Consider the following 27500-nt stretch of genomic DNA (forward strand, 5'->3'; position numbering starts at 1 on the left):
CCACTTCTTACCACATTCCCCGCAGCAAGGAGCAAACAGCATCTGGAAGTCATGCTCACAGTACTTCCTACCTTCAAACTGCAAACAAAACAAGAGAGAAGGAGCCCTCATGAACAAGTGAACTACTTTTACACCTTGACAGTGCAGCATGATTTTCCATTGATATGACCATTTAGTTAAGGTCAGTCACATTTTCCAGTTCTAGCCCCCTATACATGTGTTTTTCAACTCCTAAAGGTTCTCATTAAAGAAATACCCCCACATGGCTTCAGCCTCATGGTGAATTTGCACAGCTAAATATCTAGCAATGCTACTACAATACGGTAAAAATCCTGAATAATACCCCAATCCTTTTCCTATAGTTGCCTTTTATTTCATTTTTGCTTTAGTTTAGTTCAGAACTACTATTCCTCCTACACAAGGTTAAAACTCATGCCAAAATTAAATACAGCAAGTTTAAACCAATGTTTTAGTCAAAATATGTGCTTGTCCATATTCTGCAAAAAAACTCAACCCAGTTTTTAAGTGGGTTCATTTATTACAGTTGCCCAACTGGAACAGTTTAGTACAATATGTCTAAAAATAAAGACAAAAAATCACTTTTGTCTAATGAAATATTATGGCCAGGTTGGACAGTGCTTTGAGCAATCCAGTCCAATGGAAAGTGGTCCTGTGTGATTTGTAAGGTCCCTTCCAACCCAAACCATTTTGTGATTCTGTGATGATTAACAAAACACTTTTTATTTTCCTTTTGAAAAAACGTGTCTTACCCAAAGAGCAGCTTTTGCTATAACGAAAGGAATATGTGAGAAGAAAAAAAGGGAAATTAAGTTGGAAGCTCCTCAAAAAAATGGTGACAAATATTTAGGGCTAAGAAATTAAACACACAAGAAAGCTGAGAATTCCTTGCATTTTACCAGAGCTATTTCTCTTCTCTTCCAAGCAGTGTGGGAACTCACCTCATAGAAGAGTCCCTCTGGGAACTGCCGGAAGCACTGGGCACAGACAAAGCAGCTCTCGTGGTACAGCTCCCCATTGCTGTTCACAATCCTCTCGGCAGGGTCGAACCGCGCCTGGCAGCGCTCGCACACGGCGTTCGCCAGAGCATCAGACATGTTACTGCAATAAAGGCAAGAGCAACAACATTTACCAACACAACATTCCAGCTGCTTTAAACTCCTTTTTACATGAAAAACAAAAAGATCAATGAGTCACTGACATCAGTTAGAAATAAGGTTCTGACAGCTCATACGTGGCAGATGAGGTCAAGTAACAGATGTACCTATTGCACGCTTTTGGCTACTTCACCAAAATTTCACCCCATTACATCATCCTGCTAATAGCTCATAGCAAATACCCACCATTTTTCACAAATCAGCAGTTTGGAGAGCAGCAAACCCAATGATCCTTACTTCTTGGGCCTTCTGGTCTCAGGGTATGGATTTTCTGATGTGTAGTAAGCACTAATATCCCACTGCACTTTTCCCTTCACTGTCAGCAGTAACAAACCATTTCCCCTTCTACAGGCCCCTGTCCTCCTGACAAATTAGTTCAAACTATCATAGTGTTACAAAACTGGGCAGGGAGAAGTCCCTCTAGCTGGCATGGCCAACACCTCAGCTTCATTTCCACAGAACATGAGGCTAAACCCCTCCTCAAGCCACACTTAAAAATCACATAACATTTCCTTGACCTAGCCTAGAATAAGGAATCACCCTAACCTCTCCCACAAAGTTCTCATGCTTGCCAGCATGCTAATGCAAGTTAATGCAGTTTTAAAATGTATATCACATGTGCAAACCAGGAGGGAAAAACTATCAGGTACATCTCAGTTTCTTGTTGCAGTGTGATCTTTCTCTTAACTACCAGACTATCCAATAGTGTGAAGCCTCAATATTATTACACCTTTAGTTATAGAAAAATTGTTTTATGCCTTCGGGACACCTTTTGAATTCCATGATTGGAAAGACTGCAATTTTCTAGGTAGAAGTATAAAAAATTGCTACCATGTTAAAAAATCTCCAAACTACTTGTATAGTACTTCTGCTGAGGTAGGTAATGTATGAATAAAACAAAAGACAGCTTGCTTTACAAGGCTTTTTTCTTTCTTTTTAGATTCAAAGTTAGTCTGAACTGATTTTCCACTGTTAATGTTACTCAACAGCCCAACATGCTACTTTCCCCACCTCCTCACGGAGAACAGTAATTCAAGAAGCTTTTCCAGGAGCAGATTCTCTTTCCTCAGCTCAGAAACATGCCACCCCCAAAACCAGGCCAGTGTCTGTATTCCAGGGCTTCATGCCCTGAGCACAACTGTAATGAGCAGGGGACAGCCTCACACCCCTGGGGCAGCACAACCAGCCCTGATCCAGCTGCCTGAGCTGAGCCGAGTGTCCCTCCCCTGCACAGGGGACGCCTAGGGCACATCCTAGGCTGCGACCTAGAGCCACCTCTCAGTAAAACCAGACTTTCTTTCTATGCTGCAGTTCCAAGGAAGGTAAAAACCACAACAGACCACAATAGTTTCAAGAATGGAGTACCAATTTAGCAAAAATTTGTTACAACTTGTTTCCTTCTTGCAGTACAAAGGCTATGTAAAAAAACAGACATGGACTGGAATTAGGGACAAGAGGAAATCCTGTAATTCCATAAACTAGAGATCATAGGTTAAAGAAATATTTTTTTATTCTGACAAAGTACCAAGGGAATGGGTCAACACAAAAACATCAGTGTTTGCAGCAAAGCCATCACCTAATCAGCTTGGTTTTCAGTCACCACTCTTCCAGCTACACCACACAAATCTGTACCAGGACTTGAAAATATAATCTACCCTTCAAGTACTTCTTCCCTGTTGAAAAATTCAGTTCCTAAATTCCAAGACTTGAGCTAGCCAACAGCCAAGATTAATAAAGACTGATGTCATCACAGTGAAAAATCTCATCTAGGAAAAAAAACAGGCAAACCAGCAAGTATTACACTTCAGACACTAACAGCAAAGCAGTACCTTGTGTTTGTTGGTTTTTTTTCTTTATAAACGTGAAGGCAACATTTTAAAAAAAAACTGGTTTTCTTTCTTTTTTTCTTCCTACAGAGGGACACACCAGTGCCAGTATCAACATGCAGGGTGAACTCTGCTAGAGCAGCAACCTCCACAATGGCATTTCACAACAACTCAAGCCTGCAACCTGCACAGCCATGTTCCTGCATGAAATGCAGTGCAGCTGAGACACTGCCCACCAGCCACTGACATGCAGTGCAGCTGAGACACTGCCCACCAGCCACCCCAGGAGGGATTCCCACACAAGTCCCACCACTGTCTTGGTAACAAAGATAATGATGACACAGGCACTCCCCTGATGTTGATGCTGCTGCTGACAAAATTTCCTCAAAGGCATAAGAAAGATGATTGTGATACAGTCTGAGCTGTCCACCCAAATGAGCTAATGAGTGTGACTCATTATGCAGAGGAGAGAAACTGTTAGTCCAGGAAAATATAAATGAAAGAACCAGTACAAAAAATAACAACTCAGTTCTCTGCCTCAGCTGAAACTTTTGGGAAGAGCCAGACTACAGGAGTCAAGTGAACCACATCAGCTCCTGACCAATGTATCTCCTGTAATGCAAACCAGCAGCTGTGGCTCTTTGACAATCCACACCAGGGGTTTTGCATCCTTGCTCTTTTTCCATTTTTAACTCTGCTTCTCTTTTCACTTAAGACATTTTATTGTTTTGCACTCAAGCTACAATTTGCCACTTCAGCATTGCCCTAAAGATATGACTTTGCATTTATTCAAAGGTTTTACTTCAACACTTGCCAATTTCTTAATTTCCCCTAAGTAAGTACACACCCCTGTATGCCCTCTTGTTTATACAAAACCAAGCATTTTTTCAACTAGCTCAAGGTTAAAATTAACCAAAGCTGGAAGGAAGAGGGAGCACCTTGCTAATTCACAGCAATTTTATGGTTCAGCTTACTACACTGCTGCAAAAGCACTTCTGCTGGCAGCATAGGGAAAGGAAGAGGAACACCATAACCATCCTTTTGAAAAGTTTGACTTGCTGTGCCACTCATCAGATATCTACACCCAAATCTTTCCCACGAAGGAAAAGGACAGTCCCCAATAGAAAGTGCTTCTTCTATTCTGTTTGCTCACTGATTTTTTGCTATTCAGTAAAATAAAGAATCTTCCTCTGTTTTAACAATAAACTGGTGACACAAAGACAGGAAAGGCTGTTAAAACACGATGAGATCAGCATCCTGAAGTTATCCTGTCCTGCACAAACCCAAAAAATACCAGCATTGAAACAATGCTTTTCCCAATCTTTCATCAGTTCATGCTGTATCTAAAACAGATTATCTTTGACAAGGTACCTGATTTACAGAAATTATGTTTTTACCATTATAACTTGGTTTCTCATGCTTTGACTTCTCAGAAGTATGTACTCTAAAGTACCAGCATAGGTCTTGAATGGAAAAAAAAAAAGAAACAAACAAAAAAAAGAAAAACAAAAATTCCTTCTTTAAAAGGAGTGGACAGTATCTAGGAGACCCATTCTGTGCCGCAGGTACAAACACTACTGGAATATTTGAAAGCATTTTACTTCCTTCTATCACCAAAGTCAATATTAACTCTGTCTGAAAACATTTGTTCACAAGGATCTACCACTGGTGACAGATTAAGAAAAAAGAAGCAAATATAATAATTCCACTGCTAAGAGATTAGAAGGGGATCTCCAGCCTTCACCATCACACTTGCAGATTTCATTATTTTAAACGTGGCTACAAGTCACAATGAACCAGACACTGGACAATCAGGAGAACAGATGAACAGTCTCAGATTTTGCCTCAGAAGAAAAGGAACTGCAGGAGTGAGGAGCGCTTCTGTCAGAAAAGCCCAATCAAAAAAAGTTTTCTTTAATTGGTTTCAAAAGCTTTTTGGTTTAAGTGTCACATAGAGTTCTTCTTCATCACAATGCTGAATGAAGAATTGTTTAATAGTGACCCAAAATCTTGCAGATACTACAAAAAGAAAGCAAGGCAATACTTGGAGATACAAGAACCCAGGGCATTATCCAAACCTCAGCAGAGAGCAAAACCTATGCTGGGGAACACTAAAAATGTGTTTTCTGCTCATGCTGGTCTACCAGGAGGAGCAAGTGTACACAGAAAATATCACAATATGATTACATTTCCAGTATGTATGCACAGACAGATATGATAAACTGGAAGAGCTATCACCACTTGTTTGTGCCACAGACAGCAGCAGCCAAGACAAAAATGAGAGCACTCCAGGAGAGGGGATGGTTCCCACCCCCAGAGCACAGCTGAGAATTACTGACTTAAACCCCTCAATGTTGCCAAAGATACAAATGAAATCTGCTGGGACAATACCAGACTTTTTGATTAATTTCACAGATAACGACTAATGCAAAGACCAGAAGAAAGAGGAAGAGTGTCAGTTCATGAACTAGGGCTGAAAAACAGCCCCCAGCTACCCTCTTCATTCCAAAATCTCTTTGCTATTGACTTATCTGGACAACTTTCCCAAACTGAATAAACCTCTTTAGTATGGTTATTATTAAACTTGTCATAAAATGTTGGAAAAAAATATTTCCCATTTGTTTAATGCATGATTTGTTGTGCATTTGGTAAACTATGTGCATAGCTTAACATTTTCAGCATTTCTCCTTATGCTTGCATTGAATTTTCAGTTCATGCTGATTACTTTTTCACTGACTAAGTAAGAAATGAAGAATGTTTCTCTCAGTATATCTTCCTTGATCATGCAGCCACCAAACTCTCTGTGAAATAAACATTTTTCTTTCTTATTTAGAACACAGGGATAACCAAAATTAAGAAAAACATACAAATGCAACTTACGGTCACAATATGGAAAAAACCCAATCTCTCCTTGGGCCTACCAGCAACAGTAATTTGCAATTGAGTAGAAACTGGAGGGTTTAAAAAAAATTGCACATATTGCAGCTGAGGCCAGAGTACAAGGTCTGTCTGTATGGCTGACCTGCAGGAAGCTGCAATCAGGCAGACTTTTGAGACCAACAAAAATCTCTTGGTATTCACACAGAAAAAAGTCCTATGCCATGGATACTTGAGAGTCCCTCTCAACACCAAGAGATACTTATTGCCAGTAAATGATGACCAATTACTTGTAAAGACACACAGTTAGCAGAGTCCACTCAGCCCAGGTAAGTATCAACAACATAAAGAAATGTACAGGTTTTAAATAAAGTATTCCTCTTACACAGGAAAACCACCCTTTTATTATCAAGCATGTACCACTTCATCCAGAATGTCTATTTGAGAAATAACTCCTTACACACATTAAATCTTTCTCTTCTTCACTTCCACTAGCTCAAAGGAGCTTAAATATGATGTTTGTTTACCAGCACTGACAACACAAATCATTCCCCACATGTATTCACCAACTACCACCAACTAGCAGCAGCACTACTGCTGGATTACTCTCCTTTGCCTGAAGAAAAGACATCAACTATCAAGGCCTATCAGGAAGGAGAAGCAAAAATTATCACTAGCTCAAAACCCATGGATAAAATAATTCAGGAGAGAAACATCTCAAAGGGATCAAAATTGTCAGCACTGTGACCTGCTCAATAAAACCAAAATATATTGGCTCTATGCTTACTGTGCTTCAAGAACTATGATGTGAAAAACATACTCAGTTTACTTGTACATCTGCTTTTTCAGAGCTTTTCCTTCCTCTCACAGGCCTCTTCCATGCTTCTCACTTTTCCTGACCAGCATTGTCTCCACTCAATGGCATCCTCATTTCCTTCACCTCTTGTTAGCCCCCCTCCTCATTAAATTCTCATACATTCACACCCACAGCTTCTTGCAGGAAAAATAAAAAACTTACCAACTAACTAAGAGCTATTAGCTAAAAAGAAAAGAGCAGGAAAAGGAGGGTTTTAGTGAGGGATGCACAACTCATATTGAGAGGCCAAACTAATTCCTCATGTCCAGGTAAGCATCAGGCCTACTTACTGCTAAGAAAAGTCTACAAGTCAGAACTGACTGCTAGAAAAGGAAAATTATCTCTCCTGGACACTCACTGCTCTCTCCAGTCACTCAGACTTCAGATGCCATATCGCTGCTGTAGCTCACAGTTCTGCCAAAATGGAAGAAGCTAAGTTTGATTTAACTCCTGCTAATTTACTGCCACAGCATATGCAGCAGTTGAGACAGCCATGATACACAGAGTATCACCACACAATTTCAGAAAGCTTCAACCCATACACAGTAACATCTTACCTCTTCAGAAGGCTGCAAGCATCTGCCCTCCTTGCTCTGTAGCCCAGCCTTTTATCCCCTGCTGTTGATGCACTGCACCTGTGTGCCCTCTGCTCCCTTTGGTGGTTGGGCAGTGCCCCTGGGCACTCCATGGCTCATTGCTGTCAGTGCTGCTCACAGCTGTGCCCATTGGGGATCAGGCTTGGCCATTACCACAAACTGTGTACCTACAACTTACCTCCTGCACAAAAGTAGCTAATGAAAATTCAGGGGAAAATTTTAATGTGAAGCCTGAAAAAGTAATGATCATATCAAGCAATGGAATTGTCTGGACAGATTTAAGAAGCTCTGGTTTACATGTTCTCATGAAGCAGCTACAGTTGAAAGGTTTGGTTTCTTAAGCTGGATTGGAGTTATTTACAAAACCTAAAATCAATGAACTTGCTATTAACAGTACAGGTAAAGAATTGACTACTGAACCCTAAAACCCAAAGAATGATAGAATTTTATCAACATTTTGAAAAAGTACTGCATTTCACCCTTATTTTACTCCCACAGTGCCCAAATGCTTCACCATTAACACCACTAACACTGTCACAGTTTGACACTGGACAAACACCAGGCACCCAGTCAGTCACTCACTCACCCTCCCCTGCTACAGCTGGGTAGAAGAGAGGAAAAAAATTAAACAAAGAGTTCACGAGTTGAGATAAGGACTGGAATAAAACATTCCAAGGGCAAAACAGTCTCAACTTAGAGGCACAAAGTGTATTTCTTACTAAAAAAGTGAGAGGAGGATAATGAGAAGTAAAATAAGCCCTTAAAATACCTTTTTTCTCCCAACACCTCCCTCCTTCCCACGGAGGGTGTAGGGACACAGGGCATGGGGGTTTTGGTCAGTTCATTACCCATGGTTTCTTTCACTGCTCTGGGAGAGGAGCCCATTCCCTGTGAGACCATGGGGTCCCCTCTCACAGGAGACAGTTCTCTGGGAACTTCTCCAACGTGGTTCCAATCTCACATGAAGCAGTCCTCCCAAAACTGTTGTGGCATTGGTCACTCTTCCATGGGGTGCAGTCCTCCTCCAGCCTGGAAGCAGGGCCCCCTCTCTCCACTGGGTCTCCCCTGGATCACAGCCTCCTCCAGGCATCCACCCGCTCCAGCATGGGCACCTCTCCCACAGGCTACAGGTGGATCTCTGCATCCCCCATGGATCCCCAGGGGCTGCAGGGGCACAGCTGCTTCACCAAGGTCCTCACCACAGCCTGCAGAGGAATCTCAGCTCCAGCACCTGGAGCCCCTTCTCTCTCTCCTTCTCCACTGACCTTGGTGTCCGTGTTGTTTCCCTCACGTGTTCTCACTTTCTTCTCTTCTCTGACTAGAAAAAAATTGTGCCCCACTTTCTTTTGATTTTCTTCTTCAATGTTATCACAGAGGCATTACCAATAGCTCTAAGTGGCCCAGCCTTGGCCATGTCCATCTTCAGAGCCATCAGGGACTGGCTCTGCCAGACATGGTGGAAGCTTCTACCAGCCTCTCACAGAAGCCACCTCTGTGGCCACCCCTGCTACCAAAAACCAGGCCATGCAAAACCAACACAAGCACTAATGCTGGTTCTGAGCAGTCTAGCACAGAAATGGGAAAGGTTCTCCATTGTTGCCTTCCTGTTATTGTTAAAAACTGAAAGCTTTCTCATCAGGAAAGTCCTTTCCTTCTTAATCTACTTGGAAATGAAAACAAACTGACCTCCTCCCCTCTGGCTCTGTGCCAACAATTCTCACTTTAAATAAAGCAGCCCCACCACCAGAACCGAAAATCTATCAAATCCTGGAGAATGCTTTAACAACGCCATTCCCTTCATCTTGGAGACATACCCAGGAGTGCCAGGTGCCGTGTCTGTCCTGCTGCTCAGCAGTGACCCCGTGCCACTGAGCCGATCCTGCCGGCGCTGGTAGAGCTTGGAGGCTGCCAGCCCCCGGAGCCTGAGGCCGGCCATGGCACCCCGGCCCCTCTGCAGGGAATGCAGGGACACAACGGGAGCAACACCGGCAGCACGGCACTCAGTGAGTCACCTTCCTCTGGGCTGCTGCGTTTACATTTCAGAAGAGCTGAAGCAGGATGCACAGACACCCCATCAAGCACTGCCTCTCTGCCATTCTGCCATATTCTTAAAGATCTGACAGCCTCTTTCCTGTATTCCACTAGGAATTATTTACTTAATGCAGCACACTAGGGGCTACAGCAGCGCCTCGTTCTTTCCTAGCCTTGCAGAATGCATCTGTATAAATGTCACAACTGAGGTAAAAAAAATAAACCTTGAGTCTTCACATAATTAAGACACTTAAACCAATAAAACTTTCTGATCAAAACACAGCGAAATGGAGAAAGGCAAAGCGGATTAATAGAGCTTTGATAGCAAAGACTACAGTTTACTGCAGATCAGTATCTGACCCTAGCATCTCCGAGTACTTCCCTGCAGGCTGCTGTACTACACCATGTCCTAAGATACTGTAAACAACAGAGCTGCTCCTTCCACTTGGACAAAGCATATTCCAAGAAACAAGGTTGCAAACACTTCTGGTCTCCGGCCTCATTGCAGCCTCTCGCAGCAGAGGGTCAGGGAGGAAGAACATACTTGGCATTCCAGGCTCTAGAGCTCTCTGGCCTTCAAGCCTTACCATGAAAAATATCCTAAGATTCATTATTAACAAATTACTTTTTAGTAAATTGTAAGAAAACAAAAGGGGAGGGAAAGGGAGGGGAAAGGATTTTTGTAGCATAAGCATGAAATACAACTTGGCAAGCTACAGAGGAAAAAAATGAGAAGACTGATGACTTCATGAGTTCTAAATTAATATTAACAAGCAGGAATCCCTTCTGATACTTAAAGAAAAACAGAAGGGTTTACTGGGGCCCAGTAGAACAGGCATGAATAAAGAACAAATTAGTTTCAAAATCACAAATCAGCAGCCTTAAAATCTAAAATGCACCCCCCATTTCCTTGAGAGTTTCAGCTCCTGACCTGACAGCAATCTGCCACTACCATTTCTTTCAGACTGTAGTGTAGATTATCCATTTCTATTTTAGAATACAAATGGAATAAATAAAAATGTCCTCCATACTGGGTGTCTCTGCTGACCTTTGAAATTTTAGGGCAATAAAGAATTTAAAAAATGTAATATTAAATCACCTTTTTACTTCTAGCCAAAAATTAAATCACCACAACAGTAATCTCCCTCATCCTTAAGCAATCTGACAAAAACCCTCCTTCTCTCTCAAACACTTAAGATTTTAAATGACTCATATGACATTATGCTATTTTTTTCAAATAATCACTCTTTCATGGAAACTATGACTGTCTTCTTCAAAAGAGAAGATGAAGGAATTAAAGGAAAAAAACCCAAAATCTCAACAGCAAATTTCCTGTCTTCCCATCCTTCAACACAAGCTCACTCACTCACTCCTCTCTTGCCACCTTACACACAGAGTGAAAATGCACGGGTTTGTTTTTTCTCTCCCTCTTGACAGATTGCTTTTAAGAGACAGGGTTGATGCCAAACTCTTACAGGTGGTTACTTTCTGGGCCAAAGCAGAGAAGAAAGCAGCCAGACTTCTTTCAGACATTTCAGGTTTTCCTCAGAGAAGGACCTCTATGGCCCCAGAATACACTAAGGACCATCCTATCTAGAGAGCAACAGAGAGCAAATTTAGAAAGAAAGATTAAGATTAAAACCACATTTGCAACGCAGAAGAGCAGAAATGGCTGCTCCTAACTCAGAGAGATAAAACATCTCTTATTTAATGCAGCTACTGTCTATTCAGCACCAAGAACCTTTTGTAATACTGTCCTTTATACTCCCTCTTCTTTCAACCCATTTTACTTGCAACTGCTTCATGCAATGTAGAAACAGCTCTCCACTGAATTAAAAAAGTATTTAACTAGCTAGCCAAATTGAAAATAATATACTGTTATTTCTTACCTTCACTGGATTTGGAACAATCAATAAGCATATCTGTAAATGCAGCTGCTCTTCTTTTGTTGACTACAGGAAGTACATAGGCGTATCCAGATCCCAATTTGACTAAGTATAGTGATAACAAAAATTTCTTATGAAGATGATTATGCTCTGAAACATGCACTTGGGAAATATTTTTTCTTGGGCTTTGTATTAGCTTACTTTCTAAAGGCAACACAAAACAGCCCAGGCATATTTCACCTGTGAGTTTTCTGATCAACATCACAGCAGCAAAGTCTCAAAGCAAACTCTCTTCCATTCTTGTTTAGTTTCTACTTTGGGCATTTGACTACATTTTGCTCACTGGTCATTCACAGATCCTCTTTCTAAGGAATAAGCCCATCACAAAGACAAAGAAAAATAAAACAACAAAATCCAGCTAACCAAACAAAATTAATCAACTCCACCCCAAACTCCAACAATCCTCAAAAAGGCAAAAGTCAAAATGAACAGATGGACTAAATACATCAAATACAATTCTAGAAGCAGTCTTCCCTTATTTTTTGGTAAGGAAGTACCATAGTTAACTTCTAAATGCTCCAAAAATCAAAACAACTGTATTTAGCAACACTGGAAATCACAGAAAGACTGCTTAGAAACATACTGTTCTTACATCTAGTACACTATCTCTTACACAGAATTAGTTTTCAAATGTAGTTAAAACAACATGTAACCTCATAAAACTAAAGAGTGTGGCCAGCAGGTCAGGGAGGTGACTCTCCTCCTCTATTTCCCTAATAGCCCAGCCCAGACCTGGCACAAATACTATTTCTAAAATCCAATTATCTAGTTATCAGTTTTCTCTAGGAAAGCATAATCCTCACACTGTAAAAATGTAACTAGTGATATGTTTAAGATATGCGTTTAATTTGCTAGATAGTCACCTAATTTTAGTAATTTTTTTACTATGAGTATACAAAAAGAAAGATGTCCTTCTTTTTCCTGGACTTATATTTTTCCCTAATGTTAAAAATCAATAAATCAAATCACTGCAGTTTTTTTTTTTAATTCAGGAGATGCTCTCTGCAGCCAAATGAAACAGAACACAATGAAAATGGAGTTATTTTTCATGTATTTTAATATTAATAATGCATCTGTAATCACAGTATCTAGAAGAGAGTCCTTTCATATTTCTGCTTTATAAGAAAGGTGAAGTGAAAAAGAATACTGTTTCAGCACCCCATGTTTTCCAGTCTTATTCACTTTAGAACACTGTAAAACAACACAATCAGTCCCTGCATCAACAGTTCCAAGACCAAAGGGACATTTATGACCATTCTTGGCTAAGGAAGGTTCCCACTGATGGATACTGTGGGGATGCTCCAGCTGTGAAGCAGTTCATCTCCCAGAACCCTGAAAATCCCATGTCCCAAAAGCTGGAGAACATCTGACTACATAGTGTCAGCAGACTTGAATAACTACCAGATAACAAACAGGGAACAACATCTGGGTACCACTCAGCAGAGTGACCCCTAGCTGGATCTAAGGAAGAATATTCTCAATGCTGAATTCTTTGCAATGCCATAGGAGTCTGTCCCAGCCTGAAAAACAACTCTGAACACGGTGTTTGTCAATGGCATTGGCCAGGCAGGGTGCTGAGCAGTGCAAGTTACACAGACACTGTGAAGCTTTGCTGGGAAACCACGACCCTAAACAGATGATACTATTAACAAGGAAACAGCCAGCTGAGTTACAGCTGTGACAAACAACTGCAGTAAACTGTCCTGTCCTGGGAATGACAGCAGACAGAACTTTAGAAATAAATGTTCACAGCTGACAAACTTCCCAGCACAAACAGTTCTAAAAACATTAAATAACACCCACCTTCACTTTTCACAAGCTAAAGCCAAGGCCTGCTCATTTTAACAGACCTGTGAAGGAAACCCAAGGAAAAGGGAACAGAAGTCCTACATCACTTTGAACCGCACACTTTGCAGTGTCTCAGTACCCTGGAATTGTCCACCCAGGCCAAGGCTTCACATCAGAGCTTCCAATGAGCAGTATTACACTTTAACAGGCAAATTTCAGAGGAAGCATGGAGAGAAGACAATTACTGTCCACCAGCACTTCCCACTGCCCTCATGAGTGCCTTCACTCCAGATAAGCCTGTCATTCTAAACAGTACCATGCCACAGTTCTGAAAAAATAAAATCAGCTGGCTTCATATAGCCATAGTTCTTTCCAAGTCCTCTCCATCCTTTCTCCATTTAAGAGCTGGATGGGTACCCATGACCTGTGAGCATTTAAGGCTCCTGAGTCTTCCTCTAGCTGTAAGAAAATGAATGTAAACTTGTAAATACACACCTGTTTCACCCATCAGAAAAATAAAAATGGACCATTAAAGACATGAGGCAAAACCCAGAAGTTTTGAGCATGTATAATCACCCAAGAGCATAAATTTGTCATCTCAGAGACCAAAAATAATACATTCCCAAATCACAGATGAGCATACACAATTATTCAGCACATTAGTGGGTTGTTCTCACACCCAACAACCCACTAATCAGGATCCACTTTTATCAGAAAAAGATGCCTAATACAAATATCAAGACTTGACACAAAAGGAAAGTGAATATTTATACACAAAGTGCTCTGAATCCATCTCAGTATTCCTAATCACAAAGAACAATCCTTCAGAACTACAGTAGGACTCACAAGGATGAGTGTCCTAAAAAGGGCACCTTACTAATTGCAGTATTACATCTTCACGCTTCTCATCTCCAACACATTTCACAAAAGCAAGCTTATTTTCACAAACTGCTTATAATGTCGGGGTTTTATTTTACAGATGGGACAAAAAAGTGACATTTCAGCACTTGTGCAAACCCTCGCAAAATGCCAGAAAATGCCTTCCCCACTCCTCTTCTCATTTACAACTGTCAATTAAGTTTCTTCACAGAGTTCTCCACTGTCAGCACGAGAGGAGAATCTAGCTCCAGATTTAAACAGTTCCTGGAACATGTTAACTCCAAGGCCAGCTCGAAGAAGAGGAGAGTGAATCTGTGGGCAGAGGGGCTGCGTGTAGGTCAGTGAGGAGGGTCCCGATGGGCAGCGGTGCGGGCACACCGGGCACAGGCTGCCAGAGAGCCCGGCTGCTGAGCAAGCACAGCTCACACCTACGGCTGCTCACACCTACGGCTGCTCACACCTACGGCTGCTCGCCCAGCTCTGCCTCTGCCCTGCCCTCCGCTGTGTCCCCGGGCAGGGCTCAGGCACAGTCCAGCAGCTCCGCGCTTGCACGCCAGGCCGGAGCGTGCCCCGCTCCGCCCAGGCCTCACGGCAGCAAAGCTTTCTGCCCCGACCCATCCCGCAGGCCCCCATGGCGTTACCCGGGGCCAGGAGGAGCTGTTCCCCACATGTCACGGCCGGCCCAGGGCGGTGAAGGCGGGCACGGCCCAGACCCCCGCCCGGCTCCCGTGTGCCCGGCCTCACCTGCCCGTCATGGCGGCGAACCCCGCGCTGTCGCTGAGGGGCTCCGGGGCGGGACGGGCGGCTCGGCCGCGGCGCTGCGGCCCCGGCGGCCAGCGCTGACCCCGCCCCGGCGGCGGCCCCGGCCCCTTGGGTGTGGGCGGGCACCGCAGCCCTCGGTGACTCAGGGCAGCCCCCCCGGACCTGCGCATACTTTTCCTATAAAGGCAAAGAAACATGGAATGGCGAGGCTGCGGAGCGGAAGGACGGGGGAGGCGGCGGGACAGGCACGGGCACGGCATTTGACCCTGCCCTGCCGCCGAAGCTGCTTCGCCCCAGCTGGCAGTGAACCCATGGCAGCGCTGTGAGTGTGGGGTGAAGGGGGCAGCGCTGCCTGGCGAGCAGTCACATACACCGCGCTGACGGGACTTAGTTCCTGAGATCGGAGCAGCCGCGCTTGCAGCCTGTTCTGCGGGCTGCTCATCCCTGCATACAGCCCCCCGGCGAGGGGAAGTGGCTTTCTGGCGTTTTACCCTTCGGGTGCAGAAGAGGGGTCTGGAAGGCTTCTAGAAAGTGGTCATGGCAACCATTGCTGCTGAAAGATGAGGGACGGCACTCGCCAAGGAGGGCCCCTCCAAGTGCGACGTTTTTGATAACATGTCATCCCTTCTTGACCGTGTTCAAGCATACTCTGATGTAAAGTGAACCACCAAAAGCCATAGGAAGCTTCTGACGAAAAGCAATTTCAATCTTGGTTTTGATCTTGTGAGATAGCTCAGTATGCTGTGACTCACCGTTGTTACATGTATTGTTGCATTTTGAGAGTGATGATTGAAACTCTGTCTGTGCTGTCTGTGTTTTCTGGCATCCAAATTCATTTTTCAGCCCTACAGTAAACATTTAAAATAGTATGTCGTTCAGCCCATCACTGTCTATACATAGCTGTACAGACACGGTCCATACCTGTTAGCCAGGTATCCTAATGCAAAACACCACACTGCCATGCAGTATTCAATTGCGCCCTCCCTGCTGTGCAGCATAGGCAGTGAGTGAAGTTCTTTGTCAGAGGAAGTGGAGGTCAGTCATTGGCGCGCCCTTGTTGTGTCACCTGTGCTTTGTCCTTGGTGCTGCAGCCCCCGTGCTGGGTTCAGCAGAGGGTCTTTGTTGAGCTTTGGTAGAGATGGGTCAGAGTTAGCCTCTGCATAGTCCTTAAGGAGGTGGAGGGGGTTGGTGTGGAGAAGAGAAGGCAAGGGGGCTTGTGGTGTGTGAAGGTAAGTGGGGAAGGTAAGTTTGGCTGCGTGAGAAAGGGCTTGTTGCAGTTTGGGAAGGGGAAGATTTTGCGTGCTTTGAAGCGCGGCAGTTGTAAGAGAGGGCGTGTGAGGGTTGCAGGGAGCTGTGCTGGTGCGCTGAAGGGCGGCGTGATGGGAGAGGGTGTGTAGGGCGTGCAGGAAGGCTGCAGGTGGGGTGAGATGTGCAGAGCGGTGGAGAGGCAGGCAGGCAGAGGTGGGGCCATAAGGCTGAGGCAGGCTGAGCACAGGGGGCCCCGGTGACCTGGGCAGGAGGTCCTATGGTGTAATGGTGAGCACTCTGGACTCTGAATCCAGTGATCTGAGTTCAAATCTCAGTGGGACCTGAGCCTTTTGGTTGCCTCAGCTTGCTTGCCCTCACCATGCCGACACTCGCACCCCTCTCCTCTGCCGCTGCTTCCCTTCTGCACTCTTCTGGCAGCAAGCACACGTCTCCTGAGCTGCAGAACTCCCACTCACAATGGGCCAGGCACAGGACTCGGCTCTGCCACCACTGCCTCCTCCTGTCTTGGATGCATCTCACACCGGACACTGGGCTACACGCTCTGGGCACCTGTTTCCACCTTCCACCATTCCCACAGGAACAGCAGCTTACTCCGTGTGCCATTACTTGTAGGCCCCCTGCTGTCAACATCTCCTGCTGTGCTCCTTTCCTCTGCGGCTTCTTTTCCTCTTTTCCCTGCCTATCCCTTCCTATTGCTCTGCAATCCATTCTGGGAGCTCTACCAGCATTGGGCAGTGCCCCATCCTTGGGGTTCCATTTGTTTCCATGGGAGAGGGAAGGATCTCCCTTGCAGAGCAAGTGGGAGGTGAGGGAGGAGGAGAACAAAGGACCACGACTCTCCAGCAGTGCTGCACAAAGGCTTTAATGAGAAGGAGCAAAAGCGGTGGCACAGAACAGAGACCAAGGAAGAGGTGTGGGGGGCCAGGGAGGGCAAGAGATGGGCCCATTGGCCAAGGGGAAGGGGGAATGATGCGCCGGCCTCAGCAGATCTGACCTCAGCAGCGGGGGAAAGGCAGACACAGGCCTGAGCCCCCCAGGCCAAGGGAGCCCCCAGAAGAGATGGGAACCCCCACGGTGCTGAGGGAGCTGCCCACAGCAGCTGACAGAGAGGATCCCACGGCTGTGCTCTGAGGGAAGGAGGTGAGGATGGGGCCCGGCATGGTCACCACCACCGGCGAAGGCTCGATGTACACCGTGGAGTCAGCGCAGCGGGCGTTGCAGGGCTCAGTGCAGCTGCTGGCAAGGGGCGTTGGGCCACAGGGGCCGCAGGGCCGTGGGGGACAGGGTCTGCAGCAAGACATCTCTCGGTGCGGGAGGCAAGGCTGCAACACAGAGCAGGGAGCGGCACCCGGCCTCAGCATCGCTCTGTCTCTCTGTCCCTCAGCTCTCCCCAGGGACACATTTGCTCTCCAAACACACTCTGTGCCCACAGCTCCCACCACCCTCCTGGTGCCCTCCCAGTGGCACGGCACGGGAAGGCCGCCCCACTTCAGCAATGGGAGCCAGCCCAGTGGCTTTAAGGGCCCTGTGGAAAGACTGGTCACAGCCCATCTGCAGAGCAGACATGGCTGTGTCAGACAATGTCCCAGCGTGCACCGGCACATTTTGTTACACCACGGCAGGTGCAAATTCTGCTGGGCACATCCCCCTGCGGCTGAGCCCCATTGATCCCCTTCTGCTGGAACAAAGCCCCCTCTTCCCAGCTGGCCCCAGCCCCCAGCATGGAAAGGCTGACAGCCCTCCAACAGTTCTGTGCCAGGGCCACGCTCAGGCAGCCCAAGCATCAAGCCGGGCAGCCTCCATGAGAGCAGCTCAGCCCACAGCGAGGCATGGAGCGGGCTCAGGCTTACCTCGTTCCTCGAGGAAAGGGAGGCCAGAGACCAGGATGCAGAGCCTGCAGCAGAGCAGCCTTTTATGCTGGCTCCCAGAGCCCTGTGGGGCCACAAACATTCCTTGTTTGTGAAACATCCAAACTCCTGGGAGTGGCCACTTGCCAGGCCTCGCTGATGATCAGGTCCCTGCCTCTTTCATCTCAAATGTTGTTCTTCCTCTTTGTAGAACCCAAAACCCTGTGATGACTCTTAGAATCACTTTGGGATGGAATAGACCTTAAAATCATCTACCTCGAGCCCCCTTGAAACAGCTTCTAGAATTTCTCTGCACAGCCTATTCCAATGTATCAATCGTCTCCAAAAGAAAGATGCACTCCCAATGTCCAATCTAAATACACCTGCTTTCAGTTTCAAACCAGTGGCCCTTGAGCCATCCCTACACACCCCAACCAGGTATCCTTCCCTTTCTTAATTGAATGTCTCCTGGGAGCCCTGTCCTCTCTTTGCTATGCAACCCCAACCCTCTCAGCCTGTCCTCACAGGCTGATGGCTCCAGCTCCTGGTGCTCTTTGTGGCTCCTCTGGACCCACTGCAGCAGGTCTGTGTGTTTCTTAGCCTGTGGGTCCTAGGGCTGCAGGCAGTACCCCAGGTACGGTGTCAGGAGAGCCGAGCAGAGCAGGACAATCCCCTCCCTCAACCTGCTGCCCACACGGCTCTGGATGTAGCCCAGAATAAGATTGGATTTTTGCACTGGGCTGCTAGCTGGCAGGGCAGGTTCATGTTCAGTATTTCAGAACCTGCACGTTCCCCTCCACAGGGCTGCTCTCCACCCACTCAAGGCCTACTAGGCTGTGTCCAGGTTTGGGATTGCCCTGACCTTGGCATTTGACAACCAGAGCTCTGGCCTCAGCTTGGGAAGTGGGGATCCTCCAGAAAACAAGGAATTCAACACGTAGGACACTGATCAAAGGCACGCCTACATCTCTCCCTGAAAGACAAATTGACCCATTTTCCCAAACACAAACTGACCCACTTTGCTCACTGTGTCCAGCCCTGAGGTCGGGATCTGGATGGCAGCTTTGGGGCAGAGGCTGAGGGCAGGAAGCCCAAAGCTCATGGCTCCTTTTCCTGGGGCAGGCATCATTTGCCCATCCACCTAATAGCACAGTTCAAAGGGATATTGGATCAGTCTCCCAGAGCTTGTGGGAACCATTGTGATGTGGAAGAGTTGGGAAAATCCATGAGCTTCAGGCAGACCTGAATCATGCTGATGTGGAAATGAGTGCACACAGTGCCCTGGACTCAGGCATTCCAGGGATACCACAGCACATGGCCCCTTTCCTCCAAAATGTCAGCCTTTGTCAGGGGCACTTCCAGACCTTCTAGGACCAGTCTGGTACCACCTTGTACATCCATGTAATCCTGTGCTGCTGCTGCAGCAGCTTTGCAAAAGCCATTGCCATTTGGTGGCTGCTCAAGGGCCCAGGGGATGCAGGGCAACCCAGGATAATGGAAGTTGGGAGAGACCTTTGGAAGTTCTTTGCTCCCTCTCTGAGAAGAACAAACTTCCCAGCGGCCTCCGTAAACGGTGGGCCTTGTCCCATTGTCCTCTGAACACTGCCACTGTCAGACAGGTCCCTGTCTCCTGAGCAGCACTTCCAGGGATTCCCTGCACCCCCAGGAGGCCACCAGGAGATGGAAAGGGCTCCTACAGAGGAGCCTTCCAGGTCCTCAATGGGGAGGACCAGCAGGAGATGACACTGAGGCTGCCTGCACTCATGAGCAAGCTGTAGAGGGGGACATGGAGCTGCTGCCTCCGCCACCTCCTGGCACTTCAGGAGAGAATGAAGCCAAACTCTCCTGAGAGCTGCACTGCCACAGGGCAAGAGGCAGCACTCACAAGTAGCAAGAAAGGAAATCGCAGAGTTCCCTGGGGGAGGACAAGGGACAGGCCTGGGAGAGCTGTACAAGTGATAGGGACCTCTTCTGCAAGCTGTGTCTGTGCTTAGAAGTCAGCAGGACAAGGCCCCGAGTCTGCTGAGGAACTGGGGCAGTGTGATCTGCCCAGAGCAGTTGATAGGAGCACAAGACCTCCAGAGCTCCACGCAGACCTTCTGGGGTTGATGTGGGGTACTCTGGGTCACTACAGTCCTTGAGCTGCCACCAAAAGACCCTGCCTTGGGAGACAGCAAATGCAGGAGATTGCAGACAAGCAGCAGGTGATCCCCGACTGGGAAGACAAGGTGGGGAAATATCCTTCATGGCAGCAGAACATTGAGGGTATGAGCTCTGTTATCCCTTGAGCACCTGAGTCTGTGGCAGCCAGTCCACTGAAGTCCACACTGGGTGACTCAGGTTTGCCTGGAGCTCAGGGATTTTCCCAGCTCTTCCACATCACCATGACACCTACTCTTCTGCCCTGGGAGACTGATCCAGTGTCCCTTTGAAATGTAAAATGCATGGAATGGGAAACCCCATGCCAGACCCAGAAAAAACAGCCATGGGCTCCCTGCCCTCAGCCTTTTCCCCAAAGCCACCAGCCAGGTCTCTGCCCCTGGGATGGGCACACTGAGTAAAGCAGGTCAGTGTGGCTGTGGGTCTGTTTCAGGGAAGGACACAGCATCTCTTTGATCACAAAACCAGGCCGTGGCACAGCCTGTGACTGTCAGCAAGTTCCCCATGGCTGCCACTCAGGCCTGCAGGGGACATCCTTTCCGGTGAACATGGACTTCCCTTCCACTGAGCTTTGCCACCTCCCTGCAGAGTTGGGTCCCTTCCCCACTATGGGGTTGTGCAGTGTTGACTTTGTGCCTCAAGTGACCCTCAGTCTTCTGTAGGTCTGTGATGACCCATGGAAGAAATGACTCTCACGATGAGCCTGAGTGTCTGCACTGAAAGCTCCTGAGAGATGAGCTGGGTGTCACTTCATGGCTGAATTTAACTGTAACGGGAGCACAATTAAACATCAAGAAGAACAAGTGACAGAAACTTATAGACACCACACAAAGACATTTCAATACACCTTATACACTGGCATGGGACCTCCAAATGAAATTGGCTTCAGAAGCCGGGACACACATTAATCATTTCCAGGCTGGGTGCTGTGAAATTGGCGAAAAATGCCTGAGATGAAAGAGGCAGGGACCTGATCATCAGCGAGGCCTGGCAAGTGGCCACTCCCAGGAGTTTGGATGTTTCAGAAACAAGGAATGTTTGTGGCCCCACAGGGCTCTGGGAGCCAGCATAAAAGGCTGCTCTGCTGCAGGCTCTGCATCCTGGTCTCTGGCCTCCCTTTCCTCGAGGAACGAGGTAAGCCTGAGCCCGCTCCATGCCTCGCTGTGGGCTGAGCTGCTCTCATGGAGGCTGCCCGGCTTGATGCTTGGGCTGCCTGAGCGTGGCCCTGGCACAGAACTGTTGGAGGGCTGTCAGCCTTTCCATGCTGGGGGCTGGGGCCAGCTGGGAAGAGGGGGCTTTGTTCCAGCAGAAGGGGATCAATGGGGCTCAGCCGCAGGGGGATGTGCCCAGCAGAATTTGCACCTGCCGTGGTGTAACAAAATGTGCCGGTGCACGCTGGGACATTGTCTGACACAGCCATGTCTGCTCTGCAGATGGGCTGTGACCAGTCTTTCCACAGGGCCCTTAAAGCCACTGGGCTGGCTCCCATTGCTGAAGTGGGGCGGCCTTCCCGTGCCGTGCCACTGGGAGGGCACCAGGAGGGTGGTGGGAGCTGTGGGCACAGAGTGTGTTTGGAGAGCAAATGTGTCCCTGGGGAGAGCTGAGGGACAGAGAGACAGAGCGATGCTGAGGCCGGGTGCCGCTCCCTGCTCTGTGTTGCAGCCTTGCCTCCCGCACCGAGAGATGTCTTGCTGCAGACCCTGTCCCCCACGGCCCTGCGGCCCCTGTGGCCCAACGCCCCTTGCCAGCAGCTGCACTGAGCCCTGCAACGCCCGCTGCGCTGACTCCACGGTGTACATCGAGCCTTCGCCGGTGGTGGTGACCATGCCGGGCCCCATCCTCACCTCCTTCCCTCAGAGCACAGCCGTGGGATCCTCTCTGTCAGCTGCTGTGGGCAGCTCCCTCAGCACCGCGGGGGTTCCCATCTCTTCTGGGGGCTCCCTTGGCCTGGGGGGCTCAGGCCTGTGTCTGCCTTTCCCCCGCTGCTGAGGTCAGATCTGCTGAGGCCGGCCCATCATCCCCCTTCTCCTTGGCCAATGGGCCCATCTCTTGCCCTCCCTGGCCCCCCACACCTCTTCCTTGGTCTCTGTTCTGTGCCACCGCTTTTGCTCCTTCTCATTAAAGCCTTTGTGCAGCACTGCTGGAGAGTCGTGGTCCTTTGTTCTCCTCCTCCCTCACCTCCCACCTGCTCTGCCAGGGTGAGCACTGGCTGCTGTCCTGAGCTTACCAGCAGCTGCACTAAGAACTCCCAGAAATTACACCAGAGCACCAAACCTCAGTCACTGAGCTTGAGTCTGGAACGTGGAGATCACAGCCCTGCAGGGCCTGGTGCCAATTTGTTCCTTATGAGAATTATTTCAGATATTTAGAGTGACTTGTCATTCCTGTCAAAGCTTTTTCACAAAAGTGCAGCAAAATCAATCTTCTCTCTTTTCTTAGCGATGCTGGGATGTGTCAATGGTGTGAGTACAGGATTGTGGGCTGGAAAGGAGAATAGCTCTTCTTTTCATGCCTGGATGTTGGCAGTGTGGCTTCAACAGTGTCTTACTGAAACGTTCACTCTATTACTGACTAAATGGATGAAGCATAAATAGAATATTGATTTTAAATCAATATTTAATGTTTTATAGGGAGACTGTGCATTGAGACTTTTATAGTATGCAAACGATCATCGATACAATATTAAGAGGGCGCAAGAGTGTTGGCCACCACTGGGTCCCCATTCACAGCAAGAAAATAATTTCAAACTCACAGTTACAACATTCATACCATTATCAATTCTCTCTCTCACATGCACAACCACACACACACACTCAGTATTTAGGTGTAAATATACCTTTTTAAAATTCCCCTTGAAAATGACCGCTCTTGGAATATATTTATGTTTCCCGAACACAACATCCCCATTCTCACACTTTCAAAGAAAGTGCCAGCAAGAACTGTGGCCAGGATGAAACCTTGATAGGACTAAAGCCCACTCTCTTACAACCCTATAAAGAGTGGCCCAAAATGAGACCATTTGAGCTGTCCTGGACCGCAGCAGGCTGTGACCAGCAATGGCCCTGAGTGGGCCGGCTCTCACAGCCAGTGAACTCTCAGGGTTGCTGTACTTGGTGGATTGCCCAACAAGGAGGAGTCCCGGGCTGATACCCTCCCTCCTTGAGGCCTGAGCCTTCCCCCTTTGGGAGATGCAAAGGCATCCAAAGTGAGTGTTTCAGTGCCCACTGAGGGGAACTTTTCACAGGTACGTTGCTTGTACCGACTCTTCATGTCTGTGTGCACGCACGTCTGCATGTATTTGCTATAGCAAATCTGGGAGAAACACTGCTTCCTTAGATGTTTAAGAACCTTGGAGATCTAAGTACATTAGGCCTGTCAGTAAGGTTAAGTTCCAGCTATAGAGTTACCTAAATGGTGCTTAGTGTTGTTCTTTTGCTAGGTTGCTAAGTATAAGTTGGAAGTTGTAAGTTAGGTTAAACGGTATGAAGGGCTTTTGCTCTGTCAAATTTTAAGCCTCTGTCAAGCTCTTAGGCTGTGTTCCTTTGCATGCTTGCCCTCGCTGTTGTGTGTCACACACACAGACACACAGAGCTCCTCAAACACACAGATCCAGAAACAGCCACCCCCGCCCCCTGCCTCTCGATAGCTGTCGGTTGATTTCTGTTTGGATTGGTTGGCATTAGTTTTGTTTTGTGGTTGGTTGTTTTCCCTTGTTGTGCCGTAAGTGTTGGGTAAGTAGGAGAGTGAGTCTTGCCAAGGCAGTTTGTTGTCTTTTTTGGTTGAATATGAGGAGTGTTTTTTGCTGCTGTCCTTGGGAGCGATTTTGAGGCATGTGAAGCAGTGTTTGTTCAGAGGAGCCTTGTGCAGAAGTGCATGGGTGTGGGTGTGGTGGCCCAGGGCAGGTGATGAGCAGGGCGGGCAGGGCTGGAGCAGGTAGTTGTGGCCGAGTGGTGAAGGCGATGGACTAGAAATCCATTGGGGTTTCCCCGCGCAGGTTCGAATCCTGCCAACTACGGGCAGGCGCCCCTTTTGGGCTGCGGGCAGCTGACCAGGGGCACGGGAGCACCGTGGCACACGTGTGCCATGGACAGCAGCTGCAGCTGCCCCAGGGCTCCTGCACTTGCAGCCCCAACAATGAAGAAGGGAAGGGCAAATGCAGATGGCACCTGGAGCTGAGCATTTCATCACCTCCTGGATGGAGCTGAGCATTTCATCCCCTTGCAGTGGCACCAGGTGTTAAAGGCAAGGACCTTCAACTTGACAACCTGCTTGGCACCAAGTGGCCAGAAATCCGAGCTTTTGCTTCAGAGTACCCATGTGGAGCATGGAGCTGAGGCAGCAGAATTTGCAGAGCAAAAAGAGGCGAATTGTTTCTGGTGGCAGTTCCAAGGCAAGGCAACCCATGTCCCAGGTCGGCCATCAAAGATGGGAAGTGTCGGGCAGGTGCAGTGTTGCCGGGTGCCGGGAGCAGATGTGTATTTGTGGCGAGGGCTGCAGGTGTGAGGATGTGTGTGGATGTCAGGTGGGCTGATGGATGGCAAGGCTGGAGGCTGTGTGCAGGGGTGTGTTGAGCAGGTGCAGGGGCAGGGTGGGTGTGGAAGGGTCAGGGTGTGTGCAGGGGTGCGTGCGGGAGGTGTGGGAGAAGGCCAAGGGCAGGCGGTGGAGGTGCCGAGCACAGGCTGAAGGGAGGTGCATGGTGAGGGTGTCTAATTAGTGGGGTGGGGGAGGCAGATCAGAGAGGAAGGGAAGGAGTGAGGGGCAGCAGTGGCAGGCAGCGTGAGGCTGGGCTGAGGGCAATGGCAGGCAGGCCTGAGGAGGAGGAGCAGAGTGGCGCAGCGGGAGCGTGCTGGGCCCATAACCCAGAGGTCGATGGATCGAAACCATCCTCTGCTAAGGTGCTTTTTTCACTCAGGCTGCCTTGCCCAACAACTTGGACCCTGCTTGGCCCCAGCTTTCTGGCCAACGCGGGCCACAGCCTTCCTCTGGCCTCTACACCGCCTACCTCCTTTTAGTAAAATCATAAAACTTGTATAACAGCACCTGGCCTCTCCTGGTCCCAAAGAGCGCGGACCATGGCCTCCACAAGTTCTTCTCCCACAGAGCAGCTGAGCCGCTGCTCCTGCTCCCCTCAGCCGGGATCCTGCCCAGGACTCCAGGCACCTCCCAGCCCAGCAGGCACACGCTGGTTGTGAGCCAGGTCAGCCTTGGCAAAAGCCAACTGCAGGGGCTGCTCTGGGTCCTGCAGAGACTCCCAGAGAGTGGTGAGCCACTGCAGCCAGGTGGGCAGGGCACCTTGTGCTTCTCCACACCTGGGCATCAGGCTGGGGCTGCAGTGGGGCTGAGGCACTGAGTTGCCTTGTCCTTGCTTTGTCTCCAGCCATGCTCTGAGCAGGCATTTGGACTTGCGTCCTCCTGGGATGCCTTGCAGTCAAGTTCCTTGTGAGAGGGAAGAGTTGGCAGAGCGGGTTCTGCCCTCCCTGCTGTGCAGCATAGGCAGTGAGTGAAGTTCTTTGTCAGAGGAAGTGGAGGTCAGTCATTGGCGCGCCCTTGTTGTGTCACCTGTGCTTTGTCCTTGGTGCTGCAGCCCCCGTGCTGGGTTCAGCAGAGGGTCTTTGTTGAGCTTTGGTAGAGATGGGTCAGAGTTAGCCTCTGCATAGTCCTTAAGGAGGTGGAGGGGGTTGGTGTGGAGAAGAGAAGGCAAGGGGGCTTGTGGTGTGTGAAGGTAAGTTGGGAAGGTAGGTTTGGCTGCGTGAGAAAGGGCTTGTTGCAGTTTGGGAAGGGGAAGATTTTGCGTGCTTTGAAGCGCGGCAGTTGTAAGGGAGGGCGTGTGAGGGTTGCAGGGAGCTGTGCTGGTGCGCTGAAGGGCGGCGTGAAGGGAGAGGGTGTGTAGGGCGTGCAGGAAGGCTGCAGGTGGGGTGAGATGTGCAGAGCGGTGGAGAGGCAGGCAGGCAGAGGTGGAGCCATAAGGCTGAGGCAGGCTGAGCACAGGGGGCCCCAGTGACCTGGGCAGGAGGTCCTATGGTGTAATGGTGAGCACTCTGGACTCTGAATCCAGTGATCTGAGTTCAAATCTCAGTGGGACCTGAGCCTTTTGGTTGCCTCAGCTTGCTTGCCCTCACCATGCCGACACTCGCACCCCTCTCCTCCGCTGCTGCTTCCCTTCTGCACTCTTCTGGCAGCAAGCACACGTCTCCTGAGCTGCAGAACTCCCACTCACAATGGGCCAGGCACAGGACCCTGCTCTGCCACCACTGCCTCCTCCTGTCTTGGATGCATCTCACACCGGACACTGGGCTACACGCTCTGGGCACCTGTTTCCACCTTCCACCGTTCCCACAGGAACAGCAGCTTACTCCGTGTGCCATTACTTGTAGGCCCCCTGCTGTCAACATCTCCTGTTGTGCTCCTTTCCTCTGCGGCTTCTTTTCCCTGCCAATCCCTTTCAATTGCTCTGCAGTCCATTCTGGGAGCTCTACCAGCATTGGGCAGTGCCCCATCCTTGGGGTTCCATTTGTTTCCATGGGAGAGGGTGGGATCTCCCTTGCAGAGCAGGTGGGAGGTGAGGGAGGAGGAGAACAAAGGACCACGACTCTCCAGCAGTGCTGCACAAAGGCTTTAATGAGAAGGAGCAAAAGCGGTGGCACAGAACAGAGACCAAGGAAGAGGTGTGGGGGGCCAGGGAGGGCAAGAGATGGGCCCATTGGCCAAGGAGAAGGGGGATGATGGGCCGGCCTCAGCAGATCTGACCTCAGCAGCGGGGGAAAGGCAGACACAGGCCTGAGCCCCCCAGGCCAAGGGAGCCCCCAGAAGAGATGGGAACCCCCGCGGTGCTGAGGGAGCTGCCCACAGCAGCTGACAGAGAGGATCCCACGGCTGTGCTCTGAGGGAAGGAGGTGAGGATGGGGCCCGGCATGGTCACCACCACCGGCGAAGGCTCGATGTACACCGTGGAGTCAGCGCAGCGGGCGTTGCAGGGCTCAGTGCAGCTGCTGGCAAGGGGCGTTGGGCCACAGGGGCCGCAGGGCCGTGGGGGACAGGGTCTGCAGCAAGACATCTCTCGGTGCGGGAGGCAAGGCTGCAACACAGAGCAGGGAGCGGCACCCGGCCTCAGCATCGCTCTGTCTCTCTGTCCCTCAGCTCTCCCCAGGGACACATTTGCTCTCCAAACACACTCTGTGCCCACAGCTCCCACCACCCTCCTGGTGCCCTCCCAGTGGCATGGCACGGGAAGGCCGCCCCACTTCAGCAATGGGAGCCAGCCCAGTGGCTTTAAGGGCCCTGTGGAAAGACTGGTCACAGCCCATCTGCAGAGCAGACATGGCTGTGTCAGACAATGTCCCGGCGTGCGCCGGCACATTTTGTTACACCACGGCAGGTGCAAATTCTGCTGGGCACATCCCCCTGCGGCTGAGCCCCATTGATCCCCTTCTGCTGGAACAAAGCCCCCTCTTCCCAGCTGGCCCCAGCCCCCAGCATGGAAAGGCTGAC

The 27500-nt window shown here is 48.9% G+C and overlaps 1 protein-coding gene and 4 non-coding genes across 5 annotated transcripts in view; 4 read left to right on the top strand and 1 right to left on the bottom strand.

The window, feature by feature from the left end:
• The window catches only part of LIMS2 (LIM zinc finger domain containing 2), a 32318-nt gene extending 17244 nt beyond the window's left edge, over positions 1-15074 (bottom strand). Inside the window, exons 1-3 of the mRNA XM_071437465.1 lie at positions 14719-15074; positions 960-1119; positions 12-78 (exon numbers count right to left, since the gene is read on the bottom strand). Of these exons, the coding sequence (XP_071293566.1) occupies positions 12-78; positions 960-1119; positions 14719-14996 (505 nt within the window). The 5' untranslated portion in view covers positions 14997-15074. The remainder of the gene's footprint in view (positions 1-11; positions 79-959; positions 1120-14718) is intronic.
• A 1181-nt stretch (positions 15075-16255) lies between these two features.
• Positions 16256-16327, top strand: TRNAQ-CUG (transfer RNA glutamine (anticodon CUG)). The gene has a single exon. It is a non-coding gene; the product is annotated as a tRNA-Gln (tRNA).
• A 7618-nt stretch (positions 16328-23945) lies between these two features.
• On the top strand, positions 23946-24027 carry TRNAS-AGA (transfer RNA serine (anticodon AGA)). Its single transcript has one exon. It is a non-coding gene; the product is annotated as a tRNA-Ser (tRNA).
• Positions 24028-24833: 806 nt separating this feature from the next.
• Positions 24834-24905, top strand: TRNAM-CAU (transfer RNA methionine (anticodon CAU)). The gene has a single exon. It is a non-coding gene; the product is annotated as a tRNA-Met (tRNA).
• A 1119-nt stretch (positions 24906-26024) lies between these two features.
• TRNAQ-CUG (transfer RNA glutamine (anticodon CUG)) lies at positions 26025-26096 on the top strand. The gene has a single exon. It is a non-coding gene; the product is annotated as a tRNA-Gln (tRNA).
• Positions 26097-27500: the final 1404 nt, after the last annotated feature.

Source organism: Agelaius tricolor, unplaced genomic scaffold (assembly GCF_023055355.1).
Source record: "Agelaius tricolor isolate 1412-34295 unplaced genomic scaffold, bAgeTri1.0.p SCAF_12, whole genome shotgun sequence".
In the NCBI taxonomy this organism is placed as follows: Eukaryota; Metazoa; Chordata; class Aves; order Passeriformes; family Icteridae; genus Agelaius; species Agelaius tricolor.